We start from the raw sequence: 18,532 nt of genomic DNA, 5'->3' as shown, positions 1-18,532 counted from the left end.
GCAGCCGGTCGATACTTCATTACAGTGGTGCAGTGAACAGGGTGGGGGCTGATTGCAGTGCAATTGTACTTGTGTGTGTGTGTGTGTGTGTGCGTGTGTGTCTGCTTTTCAAGTAAGGGCTGGTGCTGATGTAAGAGCATCCGAAGGAAGCTGTTCCTGTCAGCACACGGACAGTGACTCATTCTAAACAAGAACCCTGGCCAGATTTCATCTCAAATGCATGAGCTCTCATATTCTGTGTTCTTACACAGTTGACCAATATTGTTCCAGAAGCACTCACACAGCAGGTCTTTCTGTAGGGCAAAGTTGAGATATTACAATGTGACTTTGGCGGAAGTCCACTGCAATGCGACGTCTGCGTTTGCGCTGACTGGGCATGCAGCCGTGTTATTGTTGACCGTTCTTTAATAAGTTGTGATCGATATGCAGAGTTATTTGGAGGGTCAGTAGACTGTAACTACAGGAGCCATAAGGACTGAAGGAAATGAAGACACGTAGATCGTGTTGTATTAAATGTTCTAGATGTTTTATTGGTGTTGGTTTCATTGCTTTCAAATGTGTTTCTACATTTTTCCTTATAGATTATTCTTATGTTTCTGTCTCACCCCCAACTCCTCTCTGAGATGGACACAGCCTTAGGCAGACTGCTACAGCACACTGTCTTCCACCACACACACACACACACACACACACACACACACATACACACCACAGACGCACAGCACAAGACCTGGGGCGGATCCACACTCTGCACACACTTGCCATTTCAGATCAACCAGTGGTAAAGGCTCCAACACACCAGGTTCACTGCAGTTGTCACCATTAAAGAGTGGCACAGCCTGGGATAAATAATGCAAGCGTGAGGTTTGCTAACATTTATATCTCTTATAATAAAGAAAACCAGTGTGATGCTATTGGCTGCTCTACTCCGGGAAATGTTGTTTATGTCCACTCAGGCATAACGCAATGATGACGACAGAGTGTTTGATGGTTTTTTAAACAATTAAAAATACCAAACCTTTGTTTTGGAGGAAGCTGAACCTGGTGTGCTTGAAACCAAAATGGCAGTAAAACCTGAAACATCATTCAAAGTAAATACCAACTCTCTACTCAAATACCTGATAATGGACGTTCATCCACATCGTTTTGCATCGTCACAACAGTCAGACATATAAGAGAGCCATTCTGTTTCCTTAGGCTTTTTGTCTTCCAACGTGATCATTTATTTGAGTGAATCTGTGACACTGTGATATTGTATTAATTTATTTTCTAAAAGACACATTCTGAGGTTGTGTTTGAAACAGGGTTACCGCAGCCGAGAACACAAAGACAGAGGACAAGGATCAGGGGTGAGAGGGAGAAAAGAAGAAAGCTTGAGAGAGAGAGCGAGAGAGGAAGGCGTGTTTACGTTTTCGCGTAGAAAGAGCTGACATGCTTCCTTCCATCTCCGACAGATCGTTTTAATAAAAAAAAAAAAAACAAGGGCCTGTGCCAGCCTGGGAACCGCCCCGCACCAGACGCCGAGAGCCAGCGGTGGGAAGGCGATCGACGTGGACAGGAAAAAGGGAGGCTCGGAAAAAAAAGGGGGGGGTTTTCCAGACGGGCAGCGGTGGGGGGGTGGTGCGTTAAGGAAAGCCTACTGCCACAAGTCATGTGATCCATGTACCCGCGTGCAACTGGGGGAAAGGAGGGAGGGAGGAGGGTGGAGCAGGTGGAGTGAAGAGGAGTATGAAAGGAATGATGAAGGAGGAAGAGGAAGAGGAGAAGAAAGGCAGAGGTGAGGAAGGGGCAGAGGACTGGCCCTTTGTGAGCACACACACACACACTCACACACACACACACACACACACGTATATTCTCCTTTTTACGCATTGAAAGCTCCTCTCATATCTACAGAATGACTAAGCAGCTGCCATTTGTAATTATGGTGTAGACTTTATGTACACACCCAAACGAAAAGACATGCAAGGAGTACTATAGGGCAGCAGGGCGGGGCGCGGAGGCGGAGAGACGCAGCGTGGGCTCTAAGCGGCTGTCTGTCAGGACGTCTGGGGGGGGGGGGCACACGATTGTGCGTCTTGATCAGCGTAGAGGGTTACGGAGGAGAAGAAAAGTGGGAGATGTAGGGGAAAAAGTACAGAAGTTCGTCGATCAATAGTACGTCTCCTTTTCCACCCAACCTGCAGAGGAGAGAGAGAGAGAGAGAGAGAGAGAGAGAGAGAGAGAGAGGGAGAGAGAATGTCACAACAGTATTACATTCAAGGGGCAATCAGTAATTCTATTCTTTGGTTGATATTTAGCATCACAATGCAGTGAATTGGTATGTTTACTGTGTGCTTGTGTGTGTGTGTGTGTGTGTGTGTGTGTGTGTGTATGTGTGTGTGAGAGAGAGAGAGAGAGAGAGAGAGAGAGAGAGTGTGGTTTTAAAGACAAACCTCCAGGGTTTCGGCGAAGGAGAAGTTTTCGGATTTCATCATACACAAAGATTAGGAAACTATATGGGAATGCGCAAAACCACCAGGAAGGCCTGCAGAAGAAAGCATATGATCACATGATCACATGATCTATCACATCATCCAGCACACGAATGTCATGCAGATTTCATTATCCAGCATATGTAAACTAAATTCCACCTACTCTGGGCAGTCTGTGCTTCTGTGTGAGAATAGGATACTAATACATTTTTAGTCTCCTATTCTAAATTTAAGTCTCCTAGTCTAAATTTTTAGATAAATAAATATTTTAGTCTTTTTTTAGACTTTTTTTTCTTTAGGCAAAAAAATGCATGAAATCAGTAAAGGAGACCTTGGTTAAGTGAATCTACATGTGCTCTGTGCAGACGTGCCGAGAGGATTGCCTCTTGTATCTCTCCTAGAGCCTGGCTTCTTTTAACTGTTATTCATTTGATAATAAATCCTAGTGATATTGCTGCTGACGGATCCTATTGTTTGTGAAACCTTTTTGCTGATAAAACTGACACAGTTCGGTCCTCTGTTATACACCCTGCTCATGACCCTTCTGGCCCTCGTATGTGTACAGCAAAACTGGATATTTCCCAGCCCATTTCTTGAGCTTGTTTACCAGCTGAAGCCTACTCACGGTCCACTGGATGGCATCGTGTCCTGTTTATTTAGAGGTTTTTTTATTCTCTAGGGACTGACATTCCTGCCTTGGTAAGAACATCGCTCACCACAGGCTATGTTCTGGCTGCTTTTAAACACGCTGAAGTACAGCGTCTCATTAAGAAGAAAGAAATCCCTCAGTTCTTTCTAGCAACTATCTCTAAGTTAGCTTTCCTTTCAAAAGTCGTAGAGAAAGTCATAGTTATTCAAGTATAAACCTTCTTAGCTGAACATGGTATTTATGAATTTTGAATGAGGTATTTATGAATTTTGAATTAGGCTTTACATCATTTCAAAACTGCTCTTTTTAATGATTTATTGTTATCTGATGATTTTGGGAGTTCTACTATATCTGTGTTGGAGCTCATATTGTTCTTGGATTTTGACCCTGTCGATCAGGTGATACTTCTCTCTCACCTTGAGTGTTGAAATCACGGGTACTGCCCTCAGCTGGTTTATATCCTACCTGGATGATAAAGGTTTTTCTGTATGTCTCGGTGAGGTTTCATCATCCAGTGCCCCACTCACTTGTGGGGTTCACCAAGGATCTATCTTGGGTCCAATTATTTCTTTTCTTTTCATTGCATATGCTGCCATTAGGGTCTATTTTGAATAAATATAAGATCTCATTTTATTGTCTTGCTGACAACACCCAAATATATCTCCCTTTAAAATGAATCTGCCTGCTCATAACACTACTCGTTCAATTGCTTGCACAATATAAAAAATTGGATGAATCTAAACTTTCTCAGTTTGAATGATGATAAAACTGAGATTGTTCTGATGACCTGATCTTTCAGACAAGTGCATTACTTCATTACTTTGCTACAATAGATCATTTGCTAAGAATCTAGGGGTGGTTTTTCATAGCTCGTTTAAGTTTGATAAGCAGATTAGTTCTGTTGTAAAATGTATCTTTTTCAGTTGAGGATTTTAACAAATTTAGGATTCAGTTAGGATTTTAGCTTCCGTACATGTGGGCAAGGATCAGCTGTCTCGGTCATCTGCAGCTCGTTAAGTTAAAGCCCTGAATGGGCTGGCACCATCATACCTTGCAGAGATTCTGCAGGTTCATATTCTGTGAAAGGTTCGTAGATCTGCCAACCTTTAGGGATACCCAGGTCTTAAATCAAGAACAGAGGATTGCACCATTTCCGGAGCTGCCCCGACTCTTTGGAAGAACTTATATTAAGACTCCTCAATCTTTAGATATTTTTAAGTTCATGCTGAAGGCACATCTCTTTATTTTGGCATTTAACTCGAGTTGGTGTGGCTATTGTAACTATTTTACTGTGTGTTATATGTTTTCAGATTTAGCTTTTACTGCTTTAGATTTAGCTTTTACTGCTATGATTGTATCTGTTTTACCTTTTGAGAATTTTAATATTAAGCCTGTACAGTACTTTGGGCAATCATGGGTGTGTCTTGCCGTGCCTGTCTGTGTGAGGGTTAGGGATGTGTGAGGCGTGTGACTCACTTTAGTGGATACATCCTGAGCGCTACATCCATCCCTGGACAGTAGGACAGGAACGCAGCTAGGGCTGTCTCTTCAAACAGTCCGAAGATCAAAATCTTATTTCTGTTGGCGAACACACATGGTTCACTATGGATACACAGGCGTACACATACACACACACACACGCCCCAGACATTCGCGTACACACACACTCACCCACCCACCCGCAGTGCAGCGACTCACTTCATGCCTTGCTGGAACACGGAGTTGCGTCTGGTCTTGCAGATGATGAGATCGGCCCACTGGACCACCACAATGCTGACAAAGAAGGCTGTGTGGCACGTGAACTCCACAATCTTCCTCTGCTCATAGGTCTGCGAACGACAAGCGAGATCCTAAGCCCACACACACACAAACACACACACACACACACACACACACACACACACACACACACACACACATGGTGCTTACCCACTCCTGTCCGTAGCTGTCCTCTAGGTCATTACAGGTGCGGTCGTCCCAACTTAGCCTAATGCCCACCAGCACGGAGGGGAGGAACCCATTCTCCGCCAAAATGACAAAGTAGCTGAAAAATCCACCCAGAGCTTGGATCATACCTACGTGCAGACAGAGAGTTGCTCAGGAAACGGGCGCACGGCCCCCAGCCTACGACACAGCGCGAGGGCGTGTGTGAGGTGAACTGACCGATCTGTCCGTAGGCAATGCTGATAAGACGCTCGTTCACCAGTTTGTCCCTCAGTGGGTTTCGCGGCTGCCTCTTCATGATGTCACTCTCGGCTGTTTCGTAGGCCAGGGAGATGGCGGGAACCTGACGGCAGGACGCGTGTGAAGGCTAGAGACGCTTAATTCCATTTTTATTGTCATTGTCCTTATAAATCAATAGTTTTTAGTTCATTTTAGTTTAAATGTAGTCAATTTTGTTTTAGTTGAATTTTTTTAGTTCCTAGATTATTTTGATACTGTATTTTTCTCCTTTCTGTTTTGTTTTTCTAATATAGATACACGCTGGAACTGAATTAATACATCAAGAAATTGATTCCTTATGCTAAAATCTTATAATCATACAAAATCTCTTCACAACAATAAACACAGTCTTACTAATTCAACACAGTTTGCTTTTCTGCAGCACTCACATTGCGAAACTCTACATACACTTCTCAGCACACTGCACAGCTCTCGTTGAGAACACACAGCTCATTTTCCTAAGCACTGACATCACCAGTCCAAGCTCAGTATGCTAATGAAATAAAGCATCATTCCACATGTGCAAACACACCGTTCTCGTTTCCTCGGTTCAGGGAACCGAGGAAGACCACAAAGAGGAAGAGGAACAAGATGAAGAAATGTTTCCAAAGACAACTGAGCGATTCTTGTGGACAGTGTCATACCGTAAATCATGGACTCAGCATGAGGGCGGCTGGGCAGTCTCAGGGCCAAATCTTCATGATCGACAAGCTTTTGTTTGTTTCTTTGTTTTTACTGTAACAGCAATGTTTTTGTTGGCTTTTGTGTATTTATGTAAATATAAACATGCAGTGCTGCAACGCTGCATTTCCCTCCGTTTTTCTTTACTGTAATGCAACAGTTGGTTTTGTGAATCATCACATTTTAATATTTGTTTTGTCATAGGTAAACTGGTGAACAGTTACACTGGTTTATTCAGTGGCTGTTCTGAGGTCTTTGTATTTTGAAAAGGTGTGTTTTGTGTTTTGCAGCACACAGTATAACTTTGTGGTTTGTGTGTGTACATGCCCGATATATGTGCATGGTATTATATGTGGATTATTTGGTTTTGAGGAGTGTGTTGGGTTTTTCTGTCAAAAGTGTAAGGTTTTGAGAATAGTTTGTATGTTTTTAATTTTGGGAAATGTGTATAATGTTCAGAGAAATATTTATAACCAATCAGAAAAAAACTAAATAAATAGCACATTATTTATTATTACATTTTCTATTTATATACATAAATATATCTATTTTATTTTCATTATTTTGCAAAAAAGCTTTCTGAGGTTAGCTCTCAGAGCGTAATCACATTTTTACTGTCGTTTTACTCTACTATGTCTGTGTAAAGCACTTTGAATTGCCATTGTGTACGAAATGCTCTGCACAAATAAAGTTCCCTTGCCTTAATGTAAGCCAAATCTGACCTTTGAGTGTGTGCGCGTGGGCATCTCACCATGTCTGTGCCAAGGTCGATGCAGAGGATGGTGATGGTGCCCAGGGGCAGCGGGATGTTGACGATGATGAAGAGGAGGAAGGGCGTGATCTCTGGGATGTTACTGGTCAGCGTGTAGGCGATGGATTTCTTGAGGTTGTCGAAGATCAGGCGGCCTATGGGAAGAGTGAGAGCATAGCACTTAAATCAGGACAGTGAGTGGACACACACATCAGGACAGTGAGTGGACAGACACGTCAGGACAGTGAGTTGAGAAACACGTCTCAGGACGATGAATGGACAGACACGTCTCAGGACGGTGAGTGGACAAACACATGTCAGGACAGTAAGTGGACAGACACGTTTTAGGACGGTGAGGAAACAGACGTCTCAGGACGGTGATTGGACAGACACGTGTCAGGACGGTGATTGGACAGACACGTGTCAGGACGGTGATTGGACAGACACGTGTCAGGACGGTGATTGGACAGACACGTGTCAGGACGGTGAGTGGACAGACACGTGTCAGGACGGTGAGTGGACAAACACATGTCAGGACAGTAAGTGGACAGACACGTTTTAGGACGGTGAGGAAACAGACGTCTCAGGACGGTGATTGGACAGACACGTGTCAGGACGGTGATTGGACAGACACGTGTCAGGACGGTGATTGGACAGACACGTGTCAGGACGGTGATTGGACAGACACGTGTCAGGACGGTGAGTGGACAAACACATGTCAGGACAGTAAGTGGACAGACACGTTTTAGGACGGTGAGGAAACAGACGTCTCAGGACGGTGATTGGACAGACACGTGTCAGGACGGTGAGTGGATAGAGACGTCTCAGGACGGTGATTGGACAGACACATGTCAGGACGGTGATTGGACAGACACGTGTCAGGACGGTGATTGGACAGACACGTCTCAGGACGGTGATTGGACAGACACGTGTCAGGACGGTGATTGGACAGACACGTGTCAGGACGGTGATTGGACAGACACGTGTCAGGACGGTGAGTGGACAAACACATGTCAGGACAGTAAGTGGACAGACACGTTTTAGGACGGTGAGGAAACAGACGTCTCAGGACGGTGAGTGGATAGAGACGTCTCAGGACGGTGATTGGACAGACACGTGTCAGGACGGTGATTGGACAGACACGTGTCAGGACGGTGAGTGGACAGACACGTGTCAGGACGGTGATTGGACAGACACGTGTCAGGACGTGTTCACCCCTGCGTCATGCCAGGTCTCCCTCTCCTCAGTGCATTAACACATATTTATGGCAGCACGTGTGTTCCCTGGGAATCAAACCCATCAAACGCAATGTGCTGCTGACACGTGTTCTACCAGGTGAGCTGCTGGAGTTTCTCCTCTGCGCCTCCTCCCACCTCCTCTCCATCACTCACCTTCTTCTACGCCAGTGACGATGGAGGCAAAGTTGTCATCCAGCAGGATCATATCAGCAGCCTGTTTGGACACGTCGGATCCGGCAATCCCCATGGCAACACCGATGTCTGCCTTCTTCAGGGCGGGGGAGTCATTCACACCATCACCGGTTACGGCCACAATGGCCCCCTGAAGAGAGAAAGAGGCAGAGAGAGATGGAGAGAGAGAGATAGAGAGAGAGTGTGTATGAAATAGATAGGCTATTAAGTTTGTTCCCATAATCATAGAAACACATGAAAATGGGGACATTAGGGGGAATATTTGTGTGTTTGTGTGTGTGTGTGTGTGTGTGTGTGTGTGTACCTGTCGCTGACAACCCTCTACGATAATGAGCTTTTGCTGGGGAGATGTCCTGGCGAAGACGATTTCCGTGTGGTTTCGCAAAATCTCATCGATCTGCTCCTGAGACATGTCCTTCAGCTCTGTGCCATGAATCACACACGCTTTGGCATCCCTGAAACACACACACACACACCACCCCAATGACCAGGAGCTCTAGTTAGGCTGTGTGTGTGTTTCTGCCTGGAGAGTGCTGTCTTACGCCCGCGGAGGGGCACGTTACCTGGGGTTGACCTGGCTCACTGGAATATTGAGGCGGGCAGCAATGTCTTCAACGGTCTCGTTGCCCTCGGAGATGATGCCCACACCCTTGGCGATGGCCTTGGCTGTGATTGGGTGGTCCCCGGTTACCATGATCACCTTGATGCCGGCTGAGCGGCACTTTCCCACGGCGTCAGGCACGGCGGCGCGGGGCGGGTCGATCATGGACATCAGGCCCACAAAGCACAGGTTGTCTGTCTGGAAGTTGACGTCATCCGTGTCAAAAGCGAAGCCTTTGGGGTACTGGTCCTCAGGCAACAGGACATGACAGAATCCTGAGACGGGAGGAACAGCAGTGACTACATACGCATATGGACCAAATGTCATATGTGATTATACTGCCAGACATTGACAAACTATCTCCTTGTGAGGGAAGATTTGTCTGATATCTCATTTATGTGTTGTAGCCATCTGTCAGATCAATGCTGGAAAAAAAACAATATAGCACTAATGGCTACTGAATGATGGTCCTACGTGCAACCAATAATTCCAGCTCAGTTCAGTCATGTTTTCCCGACAGGAACGTCTTTCGCTCTCTCCCTTTCTCTCACCCAACACTCGCTCTCCCAGTCCTCCCAGCTCCAGGTAGGCGTTCTGGAAGGCCTCCTTCATCTCCTCGTCCATGGGCTGCTCCTTGCCCTGCAGCATGATGGTGGAGCAGCGGTCCAGGATGCGCTCTGGCGCCCCCTTCATCACCAGCAGGTAGCGGTTGTCGTTGGGGTCCTCCGTTTCGTGGACAGACAGCTGAGGGAGAGAGGGTGGGAGGGAGTTATCTCGCACAGCCGACGTTCTTCATGGCTAAAGGAATAGCTAGACAAGATGTGGCTGGCTACACAGCTGGAAGCTCATAGGAAAGAAAACATGAAGACATTAGTGTGATACTTATTTGTGCCTCTTCCACTTCGTTTGCTGCTAACAACGTTAGCGTTTTTGGCCAAACTCTAACCATTTTTTTTTTTTTTTGTGTCAAAGTACTGCTGCACTAGTTTGTAATTGCTTATAACTTAAATATTCAAGCTTATAAGACACTTGGTATTAAAGTGTCACTGGCTGAGCTGGTAATGCGAATGTTTCTACAGTAACGTCTGGGGTAAGTAATGCTGAATCACACAGTTGATTTAACCAATACAACCACCTGCCACTTACCAACCTGAACCATACACTTCTGTAGATATTTTCTGCCGCACTGTAAACACTTACCTGGTATTTGTTGGTGGAGTTGAACGGGATTTCAGCCACTTTCTTGTTCTTTTCTCTCATCTGCTTGACGGAGCCGCAGGAGAGCTCGATGCACTTCAACAGGGCAGACTCGGAGGCGTCGCCTGCCACGTCCCTCTTCAGGATCGGTAGAGAGTCCTGCCCCGCCTTAAACACCGCCCTGTTACACAGGGATGCTACCCGGGCCAGAGACACCCACGTCACTGATGTCTTGTCAAACGATGCACCTGGAGAGGAAGTGGACACACCGATTAGGTAGACCGTACGTGTGGCAGGGCCGCGTAAATGAAACCTGTCCACCTCGGTACGTCTATCACGTTGGGTCTCTTATTCTTGCACCTCTTGGGTGCAGTTCTTCTACTCTGGGCAACTTCTAATACAGATGCGCCTAACTGCAGCCGCAGTGTAGGATACCCGGATATGTGTGGAATACTCGTTGTTCTGTTCTCTCTGCAGGCAACTTCTCAGTGAAGTGTCATTCATTCATTTTACATTAGGGCTTCACAGGACATCTTCACACTATCTTGTTACGTTTGCGGGAAAACATCAACCAAGTATCATCAAAAATAGAAAAAACAGGAATAGAAAATAGAAATCTATACTGATTTTGAGCCTAATCATATATAATCTGAAGGTGTTCAGTTTAGCTCACACTCATGCACTTATAAAATGCCCAGAGTGCATTTTGAGCAGCTAGATTTTGGTTTAATATGAGTTTTAGTTATCATGATATTCCAAATATCATTCAAATGGTGAATCGCGATGACACTATTTATCAGAATATCACCCAGCACGGTGGGCCGGCGGTGGAGCTGAGTGCGGAGGCCACTAACCAGACTGGTCCTCGGTCGTGTCCGCCTCGTGGATCTGGTTGTCGAACCACATGTGGGCGACAGTCATGCGGTTCTGGGTCAGCGTGCCCGTCTTGTCTGAGCAGATGGTGGAGGTGGAGCCCAGCGTCTCCACGGCTTCCAGGTTCTTCACCAGGCAGTTCTTGCGTGCCATGCGCTTAGCCGTCAGTGTCAAACACACCTGGAGGAAGGAAAATTAAGTGTTTAGTGTGTTGTGTGTTTCTCTCTGCAGCCTCTGCATGTGTGTGTGTGTTGTTGCTCACGGTAACAGTAGCCAGGAGCCCCTCAGGCACGTTGGCTACAATGATGCCAATGAGGAAGATGACAGCCTCCAGCCAGGAGTATCCCAGGATGATGGACAGGATGAAGAATGAGATACCCAGGAAAACAGCCACACCGGTGATGATGTGGATGAAGTGCTCGATCTCCTTGGCGATGGGCGTCTTGCCCGTCTCCAGCCCTGAGGTCAAAGTGGCGATGCGGCCCATAACAGTGCGATCACCGGTACATATAACAATGCCACGGGCAGTGCCTGAAGGGGAGAGGGAGGGAGAGAGAGAGAGAGAGAGAGAGAGAGAGAGAGAGAGAGAGAGAGAGAGAGAGAGAGAGAGAGAGAGAGAGAGAGAGAGAGAGAGACTGAATCATTAATGCGCAAAAATTTTTAGTGGGACACTTCAGCCAGAAATTGGAAGGGACAAACAAGGAATGGAAGTATTGTTCGGGTTTAGCTGCACTGTCACTTTAAAATAAGCTTGACCAATCAGATTGAATGATGGAGTGGGGGGCGGAGAGAGTGGACGAATGAGAGGCAGTACCCTCCACACAGTTAGTGGAGAAGAACACAATGTTGCGGGTTTCCAGCGGGTTGTCGTGGGTGCAGTCGGGCGATCGCGTCTGAGGCTCTGATTCTCCAGTCAGAGAGGAGTTATCCACCTGTAAGCAGAACATGAATATATGTGTATGTACAGGGGTTGTGTGTGTGTGTGTGTGTGTGTGTGTGTGTGTGTGTGTACCTTGCAGCCATGGGCGGAGATGATGCGAAGATCAGCTGGAATTCTGTCACCTCCCTTCACCTCCACCAGGTCACCTCCTACCACCTCCTCAGCGTTTATCTGCATCTTTTCTCCTTCACGGATCACCAGTGCTTGCTGTGGACACAAACACACACACACACACACACACACACACACACACACACACACACGCACATACACACACGCACACACACACACACATACACACACACAAACGCGCACACACGCACGCACACACACAAACGCACTCACACACATGCGCGCGCATGCACATACACACACACACACACACACACACAAAAGCACATACACACACATACACACATACATACACACACACACACACGCACACAGACACACACACACACACACACACACACAAACAGGCTCCTATGTTGACTAACTGAATCTCCAGTACTTATTGTAGTGTGTTGTTTATTGCACTGATAGTTATTGATTGTTTTTTGTGTTTTGCACTCCTAGGTATCAGCAGTGATCCCTGTATTCTACAGTATTCTAGTTCATTGGTATATTGGACTCTAGCCTACTCTACTGTACTAGGATGTATTCTATGAGTAAATGACAAAGCACTTTTGTAAGTGGCTCTGGATAAGAGCTAAATGCCATAAATATAAATGCCATAAATATAAATGTAAATGTGATGTAAATGTGAATTTATATGTGAATGTAAACGTGAAAGTAAATGTAAATGTGAATGTAAATATAAATGTAAATATAAATGTAAATGTGAATGTAAATATAAATGTGAATGTAAATGTGAATTTAAATATAAATGTGAATGTGAATGTGAATGTGAATGTGAATGTAAATGTAAATGTAAATATAAATGTGAATGTGAATGGAAATATAAATGTAAATGTAAATGTAAATGTGAATGTGAATGTAAATGTAACACATATCTCCTCCTCTCCTCCCGTCCCAGTATATGAGCAGCCCGTGGTGAGTAGACGATACCTGTGGAACCAAGTTCTTGAAGGACTCCATGATTTTGGAACTCTTGGCCTCCTGGAAGTAGGAGAAGCAGCCGGTGATGATGACGACAGCCGACAGCACGATTCCCAGGTACAGCTGAGGACAGGAGCCAATACACACAGTGTTAGTGCTCATCCCCCAGAGCGAGTGGCTCTGGCGTTAATCGTTAGGCGCAGAAGCGCGGTGCTAATGCTGACATTGTCTCCAGCCGGCTCGTCCTCGGTGGCAGCCTGGATGGCATAAGCCAAGAAACAGAGGATGGCGCCGATCCACAGCAGGATGGAGAAGCCCCCGAAGAGCTGGCGACAGAACTTTACCCACTCGGGTGTGGTGGGGGGCGGGGTGAGGGCGTTGGGGCCGTCGCGGGCCAGGAACTCTGCCGCCTTGGCATTGGTTAGTCCCTGTGAGAAACAGGACAAATGGATGTTACTATGTTCATACGGTGGTCATGTGTAACATGTCATAGACGAAATGTTATTTCCTTTTTAGTTGCAAGTATTCCTAAAGAAAAGTATAAATGGCCTCAGTCGAACGCCAGATGTAAATGGCAGAAACCCTGTCAGTTAAAATGTATTTGAAGTCCTGTTTATATGTTGTTCCTGTGTATATGGAAGCTTTATGATTTATGTGTTATAGGACCAGTGTGAAGGCCAGCGAATCAGGCTGCACCAGTCTGAACAGTGTGACTCGGCAGTGCCACCTGTTGGTCATTTTGAAGAATTGACCTAAAATGTACAAATAACAAATTCAGCTTTTCATTAGGACACGTGTGTGCGCGCGTGTGCGTGTGCGTGTGCATGTGCATGTGCGTGTGTGAGTGTGTGTGAGTGTGTAATGCTCACCTGAACTATGTCTGTCTGGAATTTGCGGCATACTTCTTCCACTGACATCTTGTGTTCTGTCTGAAATATTGAGTGAAGAGAAACAATCAAACAAGTGACAGAATGTCTGAGCCACATAGGCATGCCATCATTAAATACGTCATCAGTCAAAAACCTGTGTATGTGTGTGTGTGTGTGTGAGTGTGTGTGAGTGTGTGTGTGTGTGTGCGTGAGTGTGTGTGTGTGTGAGTATGAGTGTGAGTGTGTGTGTGTGTGTGTCTGAGTGTGTGAGTGTGAGTGTGTGTGTGTGAGTGTGAGTGTGTGTGTGTGTGTGAGTGTGTGTGTGTGTGTGTGTGTGTGAGTGTGTGTGTGTGCGTGAGTGTGTGTGTGTGCGTGAGTGTGTGTGTGTGTGTGAGTGTGTATGTGTGTGTGTGTGTGTGTGAGTGTGAGTGTGAATGTGAGTGTGTGTGAGTGTGTGTGTGAGTGTGAGTGTGAGTGTGTGTGAGTGTGAGTGTGTGTGTGTGAGTGTGTGTGTGTGTGTGAGTATGAGTGTGAGTGTGTGTGTGTGTGTGTGTGTGAGTGTGTGTGAGTGTGTGTGTGTGTGAGTGTGTGTGAGTGTGTGTGTGTGTGAGTGTGTGTGTGTGTGTGTGTGTGAGTATGAGTGTGTGTGTGTGTGTGTGTGTGTGAGTGTGTGTGAGTGTGTGTGTGTGTGAGTGTGTGTGTGTGTGTGTGTGTGTGTGAGTGTGTGAGTGTGAGTGTGTGTGTGGTGGGGGGGGGGGGGGGGTCTTACCAGAGGCACTTCCTTCTTCAGGTCATCCAGATCCTTCCCTCCCTTCTTCTTGGGGGAGTCCTTGTCTTTGTCCTGTGTGGAAGTCACACAAAGAGGATCAGTGACTCAGGGCCAGCAGACCGCTACGCTCAATCCCCCAAACACCCACAGACCGCTACGCTCAATCCCCCAAACACCCACAGACCGCTACACTCAATCCCCCAAACACCCACAGACCGCTACGCTCAATCCCCCAAACACCCACAGACCGCTACGCTCAATCCCCCAAACACCCACAGACCGCTACGCTCAATCCCCCAAACACCCACAGACCGCTACGCTCAATCCCCCAAACACCCACAGACCGCTACGCTCAATCCCCCAAACACCCACAGACCGCTACGCTCAATCCCCCAAACACCCACAGACCGCTACGCTCAATGCCCCAAACACCCACAGACCACTACGCTCAATCCCCCAAACACCCACAGACCGCTACGCTCAATCCCCCAAACACCCACAGACCGCTACGCTCAACCCCCCAAACACCCACAGACCGCTACGCTCAATCCCCCAAACACCCACAGACCACTAGGCTCAATCCCCCAAACACCGACAGAACGCTACACTGAATCCCCCAAACACCGACAGACCATCAGCGTTTGGCTCTCATCATTACAGCAAGCTGCAGGGTAGTACAAAGCTATAATCAAATGTATCATATAAATATACAAGGAAGCTAAAAGATGCAAACATCTATACTGCTACAATTTCAGCACAATATGTTACATTCTGTCTCTGTCTACCAAAATTCAAAGAACAAATTTCTATTTTCTGCTTTTTTCTCTTCGTTGTTTTTACTTGGGTTATGTGTCTGAAAGCTTAAAGTAATGCGCACACACAAACACACACACACACACACAAAGACCATACATGACTCATTGTATGCATCAAAGAGTTTCTGATTAGACCCACTGGATTGTCTCAGAACCTGATCAGATAAAACAGTTTGAAACATGAAACACACTTACAGACACATGAACACACAAACACACACAAACAGAGACACAAACACACACAGATTAACTAAGTTTAATGCTTCAAACAGCACATTAATTGATGTATGTTTGCCTTGGCCAGATGAGCAACAAAAGATCCAAGTACATTCATCTTTGTTCTGTGCTTGTGTGTGTGTGTTTGTGTGTTTGTGTGCGTGCGTGTGTTCGTGTGTGTCTGTGTTCATGTGTGTGTGTGTGTGTGTGTGTGTGTGTGTGTGCACATGTGTGTGTGTGAGCGCGTGTGTGTGCATGTGCACGTGTCTGTGTGTGTGTGTGTGTGTGTGTGTGTGTGTGTGCGTGTTTGTGTGAGCTTTTTTTTTTACACAGATGACTCTTGACTATAATAAGTTTATCATTAAAACATCAGTAATGCTTTTCTAAAAACACAAATCAGATTTGGGTTTAGTCAGAAAACGTGAGAATTCTAAGCAGGATGTCTGTCCCCTACACTGAGAGAAAACGTGAGAATCCCCCAAACATGGACAGACAGCTACGCTCAATCCCCCAAACACTGACAGACCGCTACACTCAATACCTCAAACACTGACAGACCGCTACGCTCAATCCCCCAAATACTGACAGTCTGCTACGCTCAATCCCCCAAACACTGACAGACCGCTACACTCAATACCTCAAACACTGACAGACCGCTACACTCAATCCCCCAAACACCCACAGACCACTACGCTCAATCCCCCTGAGAGAAAACGTGAGAATTCTAAGCAGGATGTCTGTCCCCTACACTGAGAGAAAACGTAAGAATTCTAAGCAGGATGTCTGTCCCCTACACTGAGAGAAAACGTGAGAATTCTAAGCACGATGTCTGTCCCCTACACTGAGAGAAAACGTGAGAATTCCAAGCAGGATGTCTGTCCTCTACACTGAGAGAAAACGTGAGAATTCCAAGCAGGATGTCTGTCCTCTACACTGAGAGAAAACGTGAGAATTCCAAGCAGGATGTCTGTCCTCTACACTGAGAGAAAACGTGAGAATTCTAAGCAGGATGTCTGTCCTCTACACTGAGAGAAAACGTGAGAATTCTAAGCAGGATGTCTGTCCTCTACACTGAGAGAAAACGTGAGAATTCTAAGCAGGATGTCTGTCCTCTACACTGAGAGAAAACGTGAGAATTCTAAGCAGGATGTCTGTCCTCTACACTGAGAGAAAACGTGAGAATTCTAAGCAGGATGTCTGTCCTCTACACTGAGAGAAAACGTGAGAATTCTAAGCAGGATGTCTGTCCTCTACACTGAGAGAAAACGTGAGAATTCTAAGCAGGATGTCTGTCCTCTACACTGAGAGAAAACGTGAGAATTCTAAGCAGGATGTCTGTCCCCTACACTGAGAGAAAACGTGAGAATTCTAAGCAGGATGTCTGTCCTCTACACTGAGAGAAAACGTGAGAATTCTAAGCAGGATGTCTGTCCTCTACACTGAGAGAAAACGTGAGAATTCTAAGCAGGATGTCTGTCCTCTACACTGAGAGAAAACGTGAGAATTCTAAGCAGGATGTCTGTCCTCTACACTGAGAGAAAACGTGAGAATTCTAAGCAGGATGTCTGTCCTCTACACTGAGAGAAAACGTGAGAATTCTAAGCAGGATGTCTGTCCTCTACACTGAGAGAAAACGTGAGAATTCTAAGCAGGATGTCTGTCCTCTACACTGAGAGAAAACGTGAGAATTCTAAGCAGGATGTCTGTCCTCTACACTGAGAGAAAACGTGAGAATTCTAAGCAGGATGTCTGTCCTCTACACTGAGAGAAAACGTGAGAATTCTAAGCAGGATGTCTGTCCTCTACACTGAGAGAAAACGTGAGAATTCTAAGCAGGATGTCTGTCCTCTACACTGAGAGAAAACGTGAGAATTCTAAGCAGGATGTCTGTCCTCTACACTGAGAGAAAACGTGAGAATTCTAAGCAGGATGTCTGTCCTCTACACTGAGAGATCTCCTGACTTTCATCCCTTTTTACCCTCCATTGTCTCTTTCTTCCACTGCCCTGCCCCCACAGGCTGTGTGTAATTCTAGCATTCTGTCAAATGGATTGGATCCACCACTTCCTCCCTGGGGAACAGACCCAAGATGGCTCCCATGGGGATCAGTATCGTTGTTTCAGTGTCTCTGGCTGCATTAGATCAGGAAACTTCAGGACTTCTGCCTGATCATGCTTCCTGATCGATGCTAATCCTTCCAGGCAAGTCGCGTTGGCAGCACCGAGCTCTATTTTAGTCCAAGGCGAACTCCCTTCCAGGAAACCACGAGGATGGGAGATGCCATGGAGCTGGTCCTGAGTCGGTGCCTGAGCCACAAATTCCCCCTGACTATCTTAGAACGCACACCCGGGTCGACACAGTGTCGCCCCCTGCTGACGGGTGAATTACATAAACTTGGACTGTATCATGTAATGCTTATCACGCAATGCACTTTGTCCAGTAAAAAAACCCTCTCACACATCTTATCATTCTGCTCTATTACAGCGGAAGGCATAAAGCAGAGGTGATTATAGATTATAGGTGATTATAGATTATAGATTATAGCTCTTATGTTCTCCATCTCCTCTCTGTCAGGGTAAAGAGGCCCAGTGTGGATGCTGGTTTTCACTCAAGCCAAGCAGGAACACACCTGTTCAGTCAGCTGGTCTCAGTCTGCAAACAACAGATCATGTGGGCTGCTCACATGTGCTGACCGAAAAAGTCCATCCACATTGGCACGTTCAGTCCACTGTCATACAGCTGAAAGGTTCCTGAAACATGACTCTTGTGATGTAGATCTTTCATCTACATCATAAAAATACAGATGGTCCCGTTTGTTAGTAGCGTGTTGCCAACGCTGATATAACCCAAGTATTAATTAATGTGTTGTGTACAGCACTGTGATTAGGAGGTATTTTGGCAAAGTCAAATCCACATTTCAACGAAAGTCCCGACTCCAATTACCCTCTTGTCATTTATAAATAATAATAATAAATAAATAATAAAT

General features: G+C 46.0%; 1 protein-coding gene across 1 annotated transcript in view; it reads right to left on the bottom strand.

Annotated features, from left to right (window-relative positions):
• Positions 1-504: 504 nt before the first annotated feature.
• atp1a3b (ATPase Na+/K+ transporting subunit alpha 3b) overlaps positions 505-18,532 on the bottom strand; it is a 33,028-nt gene continuing 15,000 nt past the window's right edge. The window contains exons 2-21 of the mRNA XM_035530942.2: positions 14,517-14,588; positions 13,748-13,807; positions 13,103-13,306; positions 12,888-13,001; positions 11,892-12,026; positions 11,694-11,811; positions 11,142-11,410; positions 10,861-11,059; positions 10,010-10,254; positions 9,361-9,553; positions 8,772-9,084; positions 8,513-8,663; positions 8,170-8,338; positions 6,779-6,933; positions 5,287-5,410; positions 5,053-5,198; positions 4,822-4,952; positions 4,600-4,701; positions 2,436-2,527; positions 505-2,180 (exon numbers count right to left, since the gene is read on the bottom strand). Coding sequence (XP_035386835.1) covers positions 2,152-2,180; positions 2,436-2,527; positions 4,600-4,701; positions 4,822-4,952; positions 5,053-5,198; positions 5,287-5,410; positions 6,779-6,933; positions 8,170-8,338; positions 8,513-8,663; positions 8,772-9,084; positions 9,361-9,553; positions 10,010-10,254; positions 10,861-11,059; positions 11,142-11,410; positions 11,694-11,811; positions 11,892-12,026; positions 12,888-13,001; positions 13,103-13,306; positions 13,748-13,807; positions 14,517-14,588 — 3,021 coding nt within the window. The 3' untranslated portion in view covers positions 505-2,151. The remainder of the gene's footprint in view (positions 2,181-2,435; positions 2,528-4,599; positions 4,702-4,821; positions 4,953-5,052; positions 5,199-5,286; positions 5,411-6,778; positions 6,934-8,169; positions 8,339-8,512; positions 8,664-8,771; positions 9,085-9,360; positions 9,554-10,009; positions 10,255-10,860; positions 11,060-11,141; positions 11,411-11,693; positions 11,812-11,891; positions 12,027-12,887; positions 13,002-13,102; positions 13,307-13,747; positions 13,808-14,516; positions 14,589-18,532) is intronic.

This window comes from Electrophorus electricus, chromosome 14, assembly GCF_041902795.1.
Source record: "Electrophorus electricus isolate QZ-2024a chromosome 14, ASM4190279v1, whole genome shotgun sequence".
NCBI lineage: Eukaryota > Metazoa > Chordata > Actinopteri > Gymnotiformes > Gymnotidae > Electrophorus > Electrophorus electricus.
The sequence above is the reverse complement of the archived record's forward strand: the minus strand, read 5'-3'. Positions and strand labels throughout refer to the sequence as shown.